Source organism: Salvelinus sp. IW2-2015, linkage group LG4q.1:29, assembly GCF_002910315.2.
Source record: "Salvelinus sp. IW2-2015 linkage group LG4q.1:29, ASM291031v2, whole genome shotgun sequence".
Classification (NCBI taxonomy): domain Eukaryota; kingdom Metazoa; phylum Chordata; class Actinopteri; order Salmoniformes; family Salmonidae; genus Salvelinus; species Salvelinus sp. IW2-2015.
Window position 1 is genome coordinate 61,372,568 of NC_036842.1, and position 15,259 is coordinate 61,387,826.

The 15,259-nt window shown below is 41.9% G+C and overlaps 2 protein-coding genes across 2 annotated transcripts in view; both read left to right on the forward strand.

The window, feature by feature from the left end:
• Nucleotides 1-575: 575 nt before the first annotated feature.
• Nucleotides 576-12,101, forward strand: LOC111962304 (beta-2-syntrophin). The gene is made up of 7 exons (XM_023985294.2): nucleotides 576-1,498; nucleotides 6,823-7,033; nucleotides 7,276-7,483; nucleotides 8,163-8,305; nucleotides 8,506-8,702; nucleotides 10,055-10,245; nucleotides 10,351-12,101. Exons 1-7 carry the CDS (start codon nucleotides 781-783, stop codon nucleotides 10,441-10,443), a joined length of 1,761 nt encoding a protein of 586 aa, XP_023841062.1. The 5' UTR covers nucleotides 576-780; the 3' UTR covers nucleotides 10,444-12,101.
• Nucleotides 12,102-12,266: 165 nt separating this feature from the next.
• LOC111962305 (vacuolar protein sorting-associated protein 4A) overlaps nucleotides 12,267-15,259 on the forward strand; it is a 20,271-nt gene continuing 17,278 nt past the window's right edge. Inside the window, exon 1 of the mRNA XM_023985297.2 lies at nucleotides 12,267-12,673. Coding sequence (XP_023841065.1) covers nucleotides 12,653-12,673 — 21 coding nt within the window. The 5' untranslated portion in view covers nucleotides 12,267-12,652. The remainder of the gene's footprint in view (nucleotides 12,674-15,259) is intronic.

Here is a 15,259-nt window from a genome sequence, read left to right on the forward strand (position 1 = left end):
TAGTTTCCCTGTTGACCTTGAGTGACCATGTGAAGATCTAAAGCTTTGTTAGATAGGGTAAAAGGTCAGAGAAATTCTTCACTAATAGCATGCGGTAGCCTACATGTTAAAACACTATGATCGTTCATTAAACCTTTAGATACACCTATATGAGGAAGTGTCTGTTACAGTGTAATAGATAGTAGTGGTTAGAGCGTTGGGCCACTAACCGAAAGGTTACTGGATCAAATCCCTGAGCAAGGCATTTAACCCCCTGTTCCCCCGAGCGCCGAAGACGTGGATGTCGATTAAGGCAGCACCCCGCACCTCTCTGATTTAGAGGGGATGGGTTAAATGCGGAAAACACATTTCAGTTGAAGGCATTCAGTTGTACAACTGACGAGGTATCCCACTTTCCCCTTTCCCTTTCTAATAGACCACTATAGTGAGAAGGGAGATGGACTGGTCAACAGAACATAAAAAGTAAAGCTAAGCCTGTCGGGAATTTTTTAAACCCCGCCTTTCATGAATAAGTAATTTAAGGTCCAATCACACACTATTGAATGTATTGGCTGTTTCTGTCGTCTGGCTCCAAGTTTTCACGCCACAGACAGCGGGCTTAAGCGTGCTCAATAATAAGGGAGAGAGTACGTCAGAGGCAACTTTTTCCCTTCAGTTTCCACAATCTGTGCGTAAGTGGGTGTGTCAAATKTAGGGTAGGCTAGCGCTTGGGTACGCACTCTGAAAAGAAGAAAAAAGTTCACCATGAGTTTAGTCTGAAACCCGCCCCGGATTTACAGGATGGCTCTCTGGACACGAGCGGACAAAAATGGTCAATTAGACCTTTTGCTCCAGGACCGCTGGATTCGGGTAGCGGGCGAATTGACCAGCGAGACTTTCACATTAACKGCCGAAGCAGAGATAAGCGGGCACGCGAACAACTTGCATTGCAACAATTCAGCGGACCTACGAAATGGAATATCAAACGGAAACGACCCAGGGTTAACTTCGGGAAATTCGAACCATGGTCAAATCTCGAACCCAGAACAACATCCGAACCATGGTGCGCTAGGACGAAGCAGTAGCCCAGCGCACGGGGGCATCCACAGGGGTCACTACGAAGGTTTTAGCCCAGGCTCTAGCAAGTATAATCGTGATAACGGTACGAACYCTGATTTTGGCAGCCCGGGGTCCAGTTACGGTAGTCCTGGATCTAGCTTCAGTTCCAGGCATGGCGAAACTAACATCAATTTGGAATCCTGCGCATCGGAAGCTGTGCGCAAAGTTCGAGTTGTAAAACAAGAGTCGGGCGGGTTGGGGGTCAGCATCAAGGGGGGTCGGGAAAACCGAATGCCCATCCTAATATCCAAGATCTTTCCCGGACTTGCAGCTGATCAGAGTCGAGCTCTTCGGGTCGGTGACGCGATACTGTCAGTCAATGGAAATGACCTCAGGGAGGCTACGCATGATCTAGCGGTGCAGGCTCTAAAAAAGGCCGGGAAAGAGGTTACGCTTGAGGGTAAGTTTTCAAACGCAATAGCGGGGATTTGAGGCCAGTCAGTCTGACAGCTGCCTCAACCAGTCCTAGTACCCTAAACAATGTGCGCTTGATAGCAAAATAAAACTTTATTCTGCTTCGTTCTTGATGAAGGCCTACTATGGAGCTGTGGGCCAAGTATTGCATGTATTTGACAGTCAGGAAATAGACACAGACCTAAATAAAAGAAGATCACGAACAGCCAGTTGGATGATGAACATTCAGTATGTTGAATTTATTGATGCCCAGGATACTTTTTCAATTTTTTAAAATTTAGGCAGGATTCAGGCCAAGCTTTAGGCTACAATGTTTCCTTTCTAGTACATTGCCAGACTACAGCACATAGCTATAGGCTACAATGTAAACCCAGTTCACACTCCACTGACCGCCACTGACTCATTAGGCCTATTGTAAACAGAAAAGTAAGAACAGTGGTTACAAAATTAGCTACATTGTATGTGGCAGTGCATTATTTTAGATAAGTCATTGTAGGCTAGAACAGTTAATCATCATGTTTGTGTGTTCTTATATTGATTTTGGAGCACTTTGGTGTGAAGCCCTGGGGGTTGGAAACAACTGGTCAGGGGCTGAAATGCACTGTGTGGTGGTTAGGCTTAATGCTTTGGAAATGAACCCTTTATGAATACTAAATAAGGCTGGGTGTAGAGAGTTGGTTTATGTGACACAGTTTGTCTCATTTCGTCAAATGAGGTCTCACTATAACCCCCAAAATAAAGTAGGCTTAATCTTTTCTGCTTCTCATCTCAAATAGGCCTAATAGTCCAAAATAAGAGTTTGTGTAATCTCTGTCTCTCCACTGAGGAACCTAGGAATTTGTTTAAGGAATGTGCCAGTTCCCTGTCAATGTTTGTTAGACTGACAGGGAGTGAGTTGTGATTTTAGTAAAAGGGCCCCCATTCCAATCTGTCTGCATTTTCCTCCTCATCTTCTGAAGACTCCCATAGGCCTAACCACATATGGRCAAGGTCGAAATTAGATTTCAATTTCCAGACCACTATGTGATGTACACAATACATAAACCCTAGACATTAGGGCAATTAGTGGCTTCCAAAACCTGCATAAAAYTCTCACACAGGCATGAATGTTGTGTTTCTAACAAATACAATAGCTACTTCATTTAGCTTTTCCTAATAAATATGAGCCCACGGTAATGGAAATGTAATATCTGAATAACATTATTCAATTGGATCATGGCTGTCTGTGTTTAGTTTGCCTGCTTATTGGTGGATAGAGGAGGAGACCATTGTCCGGTTAAAAGGAAGAATTAAAACCGTACAAAGAGACAGACTCTAGTCATAAAATGGGGACAGGCCCAATTAGAGAGAGTTAGTTATTTTCTGTTGTTCACAAACCAAAACTTACTGACCATTGAACATTTCACTTGAGTATGCAATGCACTATGAGTCAAAGCATAAAAAAGGCCACCACATATAGAAGTGTGAATCCAGGTTAATGTTGTAACACTACCGGTTTTCATTAATATCAGTGGAACAAGCACATTTGCTCTCCTTTCTCTATCTCTCTCAAGTTGTTTGTGTTTGTAAACAGAAATGGATAACCACAGAAATATCTGAATATAACCTACTTAGCTAAGATATTTGTTTATGTGGGATTCATTGCAGGAACAGTGTAGCAGCATGCACATTGTGTATAGTGTTTGTGTAAAAAGATCCACATACTGGATATATACACTGTTTCCACTAATTTCCATGCCCTCCTTTTGTGATCCAGGTCAGGGTGAACAGAGGTGAGGAAGGGGCCAGGTTTGTGTGTTTTGAAGGGGAGCAGCACAGGGGGGCTTTTTTAAATTAGGCCAGATATGTACAGTACCAGTCAAAAGTTTGGACACACCTATTCAATCCAGGATTTTTCTTAATTTTTACTRTTTTCTACATTGTAGAATAATAGTGATTAMATCAAAACTATGAAATAACACATATGGAATCATGTAGTAACAAAACAAGTGTTAAACAAATCAAAATATATTTTAGATTCTTCAAAGTAGCCACCCTTTGCCTTGATGACAGTTTTGCACACTCTTGGCATTCTCTCAACCAGCTTCATGAGGTAGTCACCTGGAATGCATTTCAATTAACAGGTGTGCCTTGTTAAAGGTTAATTTGTGGAATTTCTTTCCTTAATGCGTTTGAGCCAATCCGTTGTGTTGTGACAAGGTAGAGGTGGTATACAGAAGATAACCCTATTTGGTAAAATACCAAGTCCATATTATGGCAAGAACAGAAATGACAGTCCATCAATACTTTAAGACATGCAGGTCAGTCAATCCAGAAAATGTCAAGAACTTTCCAAGTTTGTTCAAGTGCAGTCGCAAAAACCATCAAGCGCTATGATGAAACTGGCTCTTATGGGGACCGCCACAGGAATGGAAGACCCAGAGTTACCTCTGCTGCACAGGAAAAGTTCATTAGAGTTAACTGCACCKCAGATTGCAGCTGAAATAATTGCTTCACAGAGTTCAAGTAACAGACAAATCTCAACATCAACTGTTAAGAAGAGACCGTATAAATCAGGCCTTCATGGTCGAATTGCTGCATAGAAACCACTACTAAAGGACACCAATAAKAAGAAGAGAYGTGCTTGGGCCAAGAAACAYGAGCAATGGATATTAGACTGGTGGAAATCTGTCCTTTGGTCTGATGWGTCCAAATTTGAGATTTTTGGTTCCAACCGTCGCGTCCTTGTGAGACGCAGAGAAGGTGAACGGATGATTTCCGCAAGTGTGGTTCCTAYTGTGAAGYATGGAGGAGGAGGAGGTGTGATGGTGTAGGGGTGCTTTGCTGGTGACACTGTGGTTTTATTTGTTATTCAAGGCACACTTAATCTGCATGACTACCACAGCATTCTGCAGCGATACGCCATCCCAYCTGGTTTGCGCTTAGTGGGATTGTCAATTGTWTTTCTACAGGGCAATGACCCAACTCACCTCCAGGCTGTGTAAAGGCTATTTGACCAAGAAGGAGAGTGATGGAGAGTGCTGCATCAGATGACCTGGCCTCCACAATCACCTGATCTCAACCCAATTGGGATGAGTTGGACTGCAGAGTGAAGGAAAAACAGCCAACAAGTGCTCAGCATATGTAGRAACTCCTTCAAGACTGTTGGAAAAGCATTCATCATGAAGCTGGTTGAGAGAATGCCAAGAGTATGCAATGCTGTCATCAAGGCAAAGGGTGGCTACTTTTGAAGAATCTAACATTGAAAATATATTTTGATTTGTTTAACAATTTATTTTGGTTACTACATGATTCCATATGTGTTATTTCATAGTTTTGATGTTATTTCATAGTTTTCACTATTATTCTACAATGTAGGGAATTGTACAAATAAAGAAAAACCCTTGAATTAGTAGGTGTGTCCAAACTTTTGACTGGTACTGTATATTTGAAAGGAGCATCTCCAGAGCCTTCTACAAACCCCCTCCCCACCTGTGGAGTCTGACACACTGTTCTCATTAAAGGCCTGGCAGCACACAGTCTGGGGCAGGGGGAGAGAAAGACGTTAGTGGGGAGGAGAGGAAGGTAGAGATGGACAAACCACAGGAGGATTGTGGTCAGAAGAAAAACAGTKGTCAGGGTCTGGGGTGTAGCCAGGCACATAAAGCAATACCCGGGTGAAGTCTACAAGAAGAGAAGAGCAAATGTGTGCATGATCAAACCATGGGGAAGGGAAGGGTGGGGGGGGGGGGGTACACAACAGACCATGGGTTTGAACCTCAACTCCTTCAGCCAAATAATGAGTTGGAGTCAGTCAGATACCTCCAGCTCTCCCCTTCCTCCTCTGTCTCATTGCTCTGCATTGCTGTGGCCATATAGGTATAGAGGGAAGGAGGAAAAATGAGCTCTAGCTATGTGTGATAGCACCTCTAGGGACCCAGTCCCATCTCTTTCTCTCAAACACACACACACACACACACACACCTCTGTGTACTGCCCTAATTAAAAGCAGAACGGTAGCTAACAGCTCTAATGAGATCTTTTAACAGCGCCAGCGAGGGACAGCAAGAGCAGCTTCTGGAACCAACTATCTGACTCTGAACTTTTCACAAAGGTTTAATGCCATGGTGGGACTGGGATAAACCTTTTCCTTGTTTAGTTCATCAGAAAACACTGCCATAATACACAACTAGCCCAAACTGCAGTCTGCACTTAYTCAAGCAGAGCATTGATAAATGGAGATGGTGTGGTTAGCCTCCAACATGTATCTTTCCTCTGAGTGTGAGCCAGTGTCATAATGTTTTTTTGTCACCTATTCTTCAACCTGTGATGGCTAAAGCGTATCCGTAAAGATGTACCAGAGCTACAGTACAGTGGGAACAGAGGAATGAGACAGAGACCAAGCCTGTACTTACCATGGCATTTATAACCACACTGGAACACTGCAGTGATATTGTGGCTGGAAGTCTTGACTGAGCATCTTTACAGTAAATCTATTCATTACATTGAATCTAGAGTTGTCATTCACTACTTCTCACATTTTTTCACTACTTCATGTGGCTGTGTGTATTGGACATATGACACTCGGTGTAATTTATACTTTGCTACATCAGGATTGCGCTGTATAACTGTAGGCAGCTCTGCCCATCTTGATCTCTTCAGGGTTGAGGTTAGGTGGTTTCTAGTCATGCTCTGGCCCATGTCCAGAAGGCCAGCCACTTTCTAAAACATGCATGCACACACATACACTCCAAAAGACTTGATTAAGCAGACATATTCACTGACACTGTTAGTAAGAGCAGTGTGGTTAGCAGGGACTTGGAAATAGGTTCCAATCCTTGGCACAGTGCCTTACCATTACTTCCCTCCTTCTGTGAAATTGCACACACCCACAGTCCGCCCATACTTGCACTAGCAGATATTTGGGCCAATTACTTTCACAAGCCTAATCCTCGCCTACATCCAACAAGAGCAGAGCGACCCAGAGCACTAAAGGAAGAGAGAGGGAAAGAGAATGTGTGAGAGGTGGAATGGGCCACGGGACCAAATTTGGAAACTGAATCCATGATTTCAGTCAAAACCATTATTCTCCAAGGAGCTGACCTGCTAAGCACACAACTGCCCCACCAAYTCTCCTACTCAGAGCAACTCAACAAGAGACTAATACATGCATATAAAACATTTATTACTCTTTAATTGAGCGTTGAAACTTTTTCAACCACTGTCTGAAATATATGATCAATCTTGTGTTTCTTTTGGACACACTTTTTTACAACTTGAGGTCCATGCATATTTAATCACTGTTTATTTAATTTTTCTGTGTTTCTGTAGTGAAATATATCAGGGAGGTTTCCCCACTGTTTAAGAAGCCGTCCTTGGTAGCAGACCTACCGTGGGATGGGGTGCGTCCTCAATCCCCCAACTTCAGTGGCAGTGAGGACTCGGGGTCCCCCAAACACAGCGGGGCCAAGGACCGAAAGGTCATCCCCCTCAAAATGTGCTTCATCAGCAGGAACCTGACTATACCTGACCTGGAGAACAGGTAAGACCTGTGGGGGTGGGAAGAGAGAATACAAAGAGGAGGAGGAGGGGAGTGTTGGTTTGGTATGTTTAGTAAGATAATGATAAGAATTAATCATTGAAATTAATCATTTCTTGCATTTTGTAAATTGGTTTTCATTATACAGAAYAATCTTGAAGTGCATAAAATTACAAATTAAAACCAAACAGAAAAAAATGAACACAACTAGACACTATGATGATGAGTACTGTTGCCTCCTACAGGCTCTTGGAACTGCACTCTCCTGATGGCCAACATACGGTGGTGCTGCGCTGTAAGGACAGCCCCAGCGCCCACTCCTGGTTCACAGCCATCCACACCAACATTGCTTCCCTGCTGCCCCAGACTTTGGCCCACATCAACTCCTACCTGGGCTCCATCACCACGGGGTCACACCCCCAACTCAAACACATCAGCTGGCTGGCAGAACAGGTACTACACTCATAGGCCTTCAGAATAAATTACATAAACAAAACATTATATAAAAATAACTAAATTATACTAAAAAGTACTGTATGCTGTTGTGAAATACACTTATGTACAGATGCACACATACAATATTGTGTTTTGTTGTTCAGTCGTGTACATTACTGCATGTGTACTGTAAAGAGTTCTGTTTTATAGATGGTCACTGTATGCTTGTTGTGATATTCTGTAGTCTTTTAAATGTGCCGTCTTATACTTTTGCTGTGCAAATCAGAAACAAATCAGAATTTATTTGAAATTAATTTCACATGGGTACACATCATTTAAAAGAACAATAGAGAACAACATTGAAGAAATTTGAACAATAGGGAAAAGAGGGTAACAGCTGAACAAAATGAAAGCAGCAAATAGTCCACAAAGCGGGTAGTGGTATCGTGTCGGTATGCCTGTTTTAATGTATGTATATTGTCTGTGCAGGGTTGTTTAGTTGGCCTTGTTGGGGGTTGACAGGAAGTACTTTGAGACAGAAAACCACAGGAAGCTGCCGTTGCATTAACTATTTACTCTGGGCCCACCTAGCATGACACACACACACCTACACAAACAGACATGGAAAACCTTATCAGTAATGACATAAGAACTTTGACACCTTCTCTCATGCTGTCTCTCTTTCTTTATGGTGTAGGTCCAGTTGGATGGTGGGCGGCACCAGTTCCGACCAATCGTCATGGCACTGACAGAGAAAGATATCCTGCTGTTTGAATCAGTCCCATGGAACCGTGAAGCATGGTCCACACCCCTGCTCACACACCCACTTCTCGCCACAAGGTATGTCAACAGGTTGGCCAGACGGCATTAGAATGTAGGTTGTATCTCTCTTTGTCTTTTTCTCTCTCTGCCTCTTTCACTCTGCGATGTGTTGCCGTTTTGTTATCATAACTTATGAATCACTTAACTTGATAAAGATCACTCGTGGGATGAGCAAACGATGAGCTGACCTTGTTTGGTGTGTACCCGTTTCTATGTAGACTGGTGCACTCTGGCAGTGCCCGCAGTTCCCCGGCGCAGGGGGCAGACCTGGTGTTTGCCACTCGGACAGGTACAGGGCGAGGCATCGAATCCCATGTGTTCCGGGTGGAGACGCACTGGGACCTGTCCTCGTGGACCCGGGCGCTGGTGCAGGGGGGGCATGCCGCTGCAGAACTGATTAAGGAGATCTCCATTGGTGAGTGTATGTCTGTATCAGTGGAGGCTGCTGAGGGGAGGACGGCTCATAATAATGGCTGGAACGGAGCAAATGGAATGACACCTGGAAACCATGTGTTTGATATATTTGACACCGTTCTACTAATTCTGCTCCAGCCATTACCACGAACCCGTCCTCGCCAATTAAATCAAATCMAATTKTATTGGTCACATACACATGGTTAGCAGATGTTAATGCGAGTGTAGCGAAATGCTTGTGCTTCTAGTCCGACAGTGCATTAATATCTAACAAGTAATCTAACAAATTCACAACGACTACCTTATACACACAATGTAAGGGGATGGAATAAGAATATGTACATATAAATATATGGATGCGCAATGGCCGTGCGGCATAGGCAAGATGTAATAGATGGTGTAAAATATAGTATATACATATGAGATGAGTAATGTAGGATATGTAAACATTATTAAAGTAGCATTATTTAAAAGTGACAAGTGATACCATTATTAAATACATTTATTAAGTGGCCAGTGATTTGAGTCTATGTTGGCAGCAGCCTCTCTATGTTAGTGATGGTTGTTTAACTATCTGATGGCCTTGAGATAGAAGCTGTTTTTCAGTCTCTCAGTCCCAGCTTTGATGCACSTATACTGACCTCGCCTTCTGGATGATAGCGGGGTGAACAGGCAGTGGCTCGGGTGGTTGTTGTCCTTGATGATCGTTTTGGCATTCTGAGACATCGGGTGCTGTAGGTGTCCTGGAGGGTAGGTAGTTTACCCCTGGTGATGCGTTGTGAAGACCGTACTACCCTCTGGAGAGCCTTGCGGTTGAGGGCGGTGCAGTGTCTGTACCAGGCGGTGATACAGCCCGACAGGATGCTCTCGATTGTGCATCTGTAGAAGTTTGTGAGAGTTTTARGTGACAAGCCAAATTTCTTCAGCCTCCTGAGGCGCTGTTGCGCCTTCTTCACCACGCTGTCTGTGTGGGTGGACCATCTCAGTTTGTCCGTGATGTGTACGTCGAGGAACTTAAAACTTTAACTTTAAGGTGCCACCAACCTCCTGTGGTCTGTATTTCTAACATTGGTGAGTGGATGTATGTACAACGTTGGTTTGTTTAACTATCTGTATATATTATTGAGTGAGGCTTTGGAATCACATGATTCACTTCTCACTGTGATACAGGAAGTGGTGACAGAAAAAGTTAATGTTAAAAAAAAACTACTGTTCAATGGTAAAAGAAGGGGGAATGTTTCCACTCACGTTGAGTCTTCATTCCCTATTCCACTGCAACACAAACATATTCACACTTTCTCTCACACACACACACACACACACAAAGTTCTCACCCTCTCCTCTGTCCCTCAGGTTGCATGCTGAACAGGCAGGACGTTCGCCTCACGCTTCATTATGAGAAGGGCTTCACTGTGACCCGGGAGTCAAGGGAACCTGCAGTGGGCACTGTGCTCTTCAGATACCCCTTCGAGAAGCTCAAGATGTCCACAGACGATGGGATCCGCAACCTTTACCTGGACTTTGGAGGTCCAGAGGGCGAAATGGTACATGGCTGTTGGACACATTAGTGCATTTCAGAGTGTAATGGTCTAATAGTCCATTCAATGTAATGATTGATCTACTGTTTTATCTGGTCTTTGTCTTTTTAGGTGTTTGACCTGCACTCTGGCCCCAAGCCCGTGGTGTTTGTTCTTCATTCCTTCCTGTCGGCCAAACTGTCTCGTCTGGGCCTGCTGACGTGAAGAGGCTGGGGTCAGGCACATCAATAAATATTCCTCTTTTTACTATGCATCATTCATCACAAGCATTCCAATGTATWTGTGCTCTTTTTATGCATGTACTATGTTCTTGTCAGGTGAATGAGTGCTTTTTGTGAAGAACAGAGTATGTATTTGTTCATCTGAGTATGTGTAAATGCGATTGGGTTTGCAAGTTGTTGATTGAGTGTAAATGACCAAGAGCATACTGCCAGTGTGAATGGGTTTATACTTTTGCATTTGTGTTGGCTTTATAGTGCATGTTACCCAAAAACAGATAATCTAGCACATTATCTAAAATTACTTATAATCAGGATTGCCAACTGTGCCTTGTTACATGTAGTCATAAATGCTATTTTTATTGTGTAAAAGTTATTTGTCTTCAAAAGCTAATAGGTTTTAAAGCAAAGTAAGCRTTAAACATGCACAGCAATAGTATTATTCTTATACTGTAAACATGTTATTTCTGTATTGTTTATTCTWTTGTATGTATATCCTATGTTTAGCATGACTTGACTATGGAAAAAGTKATCTTATTTTGGAGCATTTACAAAATCACGGTGTAACACCAGTAACCCCTATGTTACCTGCCTCAAAGTCACCCTGCCCTCCAGTAGGCTAGCCACACCGCCAAACCATTGTCCCATGCTGCCTGAGAACACCACTTCCCTTTACCATTCCGTTCTGCATTGGCCTTAACCCAAGTCTTTCTATTAGAGTTCATGATATGAGGTCATACCTAAGCTTCTCTGCCGTTCTGCTCTCTTCTTTTTCTGTGTTTCCTGTGGAAGTCCCTCATACACACCATGCAAACATCAGATGTACTGTCAATAGGCATCCACAGTAAAGTCCCTGAGGGGTCTGGGTCATGTTTTTGCCCATATACTCCATCATGGTCATATTACATAATTAAAATAAGCAAAATACTTAAAGAACGTTYAAAGATGTTCATTCAGCACTATATCTGGGAAAATGTCATTTCAGCTGCATTATGGCTCATTTGTCTCAAGCCTTCTCTCTCTGTCTCATCTTCAAAACARGCTTCAGGTCCAGCTAGTAAAAGCTTTGGATACTTTTAATAGCACAAATAGGATGCAATTATTTTTGTTTTATCCCTGTGTAAGCTTATCATGCTGTATGTTACCTCTGGCTCTGATTGCTACATTATGTCATGGCTCTTATTCGGACCCTGCTTSACCACATGATCCCCCAGCTTGACTTAATATGTAAGCAGATACTGTAAGTGGGGCCTAGTGGATKCTGCCAATTGTATGTCTGAACTCCATCCCACTTCAGTCTCTGTACTTTTAATAATTGGTAGGTATCAATACAGATCTGTCAAACATTGTTTTTTAAATGTTTATCATATCTTTGTCTTCCATTTTGTTTTGAGCAATGTACTGTTATTGCAAAGCATTTTTTTTCAAGAAGGAGTGTTGAACCAAATGTATCTGTGGTAGCTTGCGTTTGACACAATCATTTAGCAGGACAGCATTGAAGAAACATTGCTGCGGCAAACCTGTTATGCTAAGTATTTTAGACTTCCAAGCCTGCACTCTAAAATACATATGCAATGTATGAAAATGTAATAATATAAAATGTAAATATCTATAAGAATAAAACCTGTTAATGCCCAGCTGTAACAGATGGTGTTGTTGTCTGATCATYACAGTGGAAAGAACTGGTTTAGAAAACCACACGGGGTAAAAATTACAAAGATTTCGAAATAACTGTTCCCTTCCTACCCTAATTTTTTCCCCTGACTCCATGTCCGCTAGGCGGCAGAACTTCTTTTTTTTCTCTCTTTCGAGAGATGCAGACATTCTCATGTCTATGGTAGTTGTTGGGGGGTCGTCAGTAGTTACYACAGCCACAAAGTAATGGCTAAACMCCGTTTATTTCTACAATTTATCTTCTTAAAATCWGATTTTAAACCTAACCACACTGCTAACCTTATTCCTAACCCTAAATTAAGACCAAAAATGCATTTTTACGATATATAGCCAATGATGACTTTGGCTGTGGTAACTAGTGAAAACCGCTGCTGAGCGGCGGCTGTCACAGAAAGAGGCAAGCGTAGTTAACCTTAGTCATGCAGCAACCTCCCCTCTGAAAATATTGCAAACATATTTTGAAAGGTAACTTGAATTAGCATCAGAGACAGGAATTTGGGTGGAGTGCAGAGTGAGATGAAATGACAACGTCAACATTACAGGTAGGTTAGCTAGCTAGTTATCTAATGATAACTGTGTAAACATAATCTCTCACCATTGATGTGCTAATACTGCATTCATTATGTGTAGTGTGATTAACCAGGCTGTAATACAACTAATTGTTATATACAGCCTGAATCTAATGTCTGCAAATCGTGTAAATTACAAGACTTACAAGCCAGAATGTTAAATAAAATGACATTTGTCGGTTTGTCTTTCAGCTGCTTGAAATTTTAAACAAAAATATCTACAGCAAAATATTGTTTACCCGACTTTTTCTGAGAGCGGGTAGGTAGTTATATGGACGGTTCAGCACCCAGGTAAAGTTAGTTTTATATTGGATATTCGGTCTTCTCTCGTCAATTGTTATTGAACCAACTATGCCATGACAATGAAAACACTAAATTAAATACAATTTTATTTGTCACATTTAACCTTTATTTWACTAGGCAAGTYGGTTAAGAATAAATTCTTATTTAAAATGAGGGCCTAGCCCAGACAACGCTGGGCCAATTGTGYGCCGCCCTATGGGACTCCCAACCAGGGTCTGTAGTGACGCCTCTAGCATTGAGATGCAGTGCCTTAGACCGCTGCACCACTCTGGAGTTGAATACAACATTTGTAGACTACCGTGAAATGCTTACTTAGTCCTTTCCCAACAATGCAGAGTTTAAAAAGTAAGAAAATTGGCAAATATAAATAGAAAATAGTAACACAGTAAATAGCAATTGACCAGTCACGAGTCAATGTGCAGGGGGTACAAGGTAGTTGAGGTAATATGTAGGTAGGGGTTAAAATGACTAGGCAATCAAGATAGATAATAACAGAGCTGCATCAGCAAATGTAGAGARTGTAAGGAGTGTGTGTGTGTTGTCACGATACCAACATTTTCCTAAGGATTTGATACCAGGCCAAGTATCATAATACCGAGTAGTATCACGATAGTGAGTAGTATCGCGATACCACGGGGGGAAAATTKAGTTACTTAGCTTTCTGTTCGCCCCAATGCTTGTTCCCGTTTTCGAAACGTTATGCGCATTTGCTAGGCTACACAAAAAACCTGTCACTGATATTCACACTTCTACTCAATACAGCACATATTGAATTTAACTTCACACTGTTTACAATAACAGAATACTGCATAGAATGGCTGATTTGCTCATATTTGCAAAGGCCTACCTGTGATTTGGCTGGAGGAATAGGAGGAAGGAATATACATGCATAATGATCTGCATGTCATTGTGGCAGTAAGGGGAAAACACTGAATGAAACCTTCTTTACTCTTTAAAACACACACACTCTCCMTCCCTCACACACTCTCTCTGTCTCCCTTTCTCAAATAAACACACACACACCACTTTCTCCTGCAAAAACACATGACCTACACACACTGCTCCCAACTTTAAAAACATTAGGCAACAAACARAATGTAAGGAGCACCAGAAGGAGATTTATTTTCTATATATACTGAACAGAAATATAAACGCAAAAGGCAACAATTTCAAAGATTTTACTGAGTTACAGTTCATATAAGGAAATCAGTCAATATAAATAAATGCATTAGGCCCTAATCTATGGATTTCACATGACTGGGCAGGGATGCAACCATGAGTGAGCCTGGGAGGGCATAAGCCCACCCACTTGGCAGCCAGGCCCAGCCAATCAGAATGAGTTTTTCACAACAAAAGGGCTTTATTATAGACAGAAATACATAATTGAGTAACACAATACACTTTCAGATACTTCAGGATGATTTGGACAGGAAGTGTAAAAAGTTTATATAGGTACCATTAACCAGGTTTCCATCCAACCATTTTATGTGAGTAAAGTACATGTTGGATAAAAAATGTCACGACAGGGCTGATGGAAATTTGTCAGGAAACACTTTCCAAATACGCTAGACCAGATGGGATCTTTTTGTGTCGGTAAAATTAATTATGTGATAAATTGCGTTGGAAACACCTTTATGCGCAAATATTCATATAATAACCATATCGAAGTAAACTTGAATTCACGCAATGTATGTTGTGTGGTCCTCCCACTACGACTGGGGAAAGCATGCAGTTTATTAGGCTACTGATTAAATAAGTTATGATGAACTTCACAGAGTGGTGAAAGTGCACGGTGATGAGCTTGATGCTCCTTTCCAATAAATATTGAGGGTCTTATTCTGGTGACATGCTGATCGATGCTTGGCTGCCGTTTGGGAAATAAAAAGAATCTCGCTCTTTTGTCCGTAATAATCTCATCATGCACGCTATTCCCACTGTATCTGCGAGCTGGTGGCTAGAGTACACGTTCCTAGACCAGAATGGCCACATTCATATATAATATAACACACAGTTTTTAATGACAAAACAATCAGTACAGTTGAAAATATGATGGAAACCCATTTAACTTGTAGTTTTTATTCGGTAATGAGAATTTAACTGCAAGTTATTTTTATGTACACTATGTCATCACACACATCCTTTTATCCGCAACAAGTCAATTTGATGGAAACAAATCTCTGTTGGGAAAATGTGCGTATTGTTTTTATGCAGATTTTAGAATATTCGCATGAAAATCTGTCGCCAATTGGATGGAAA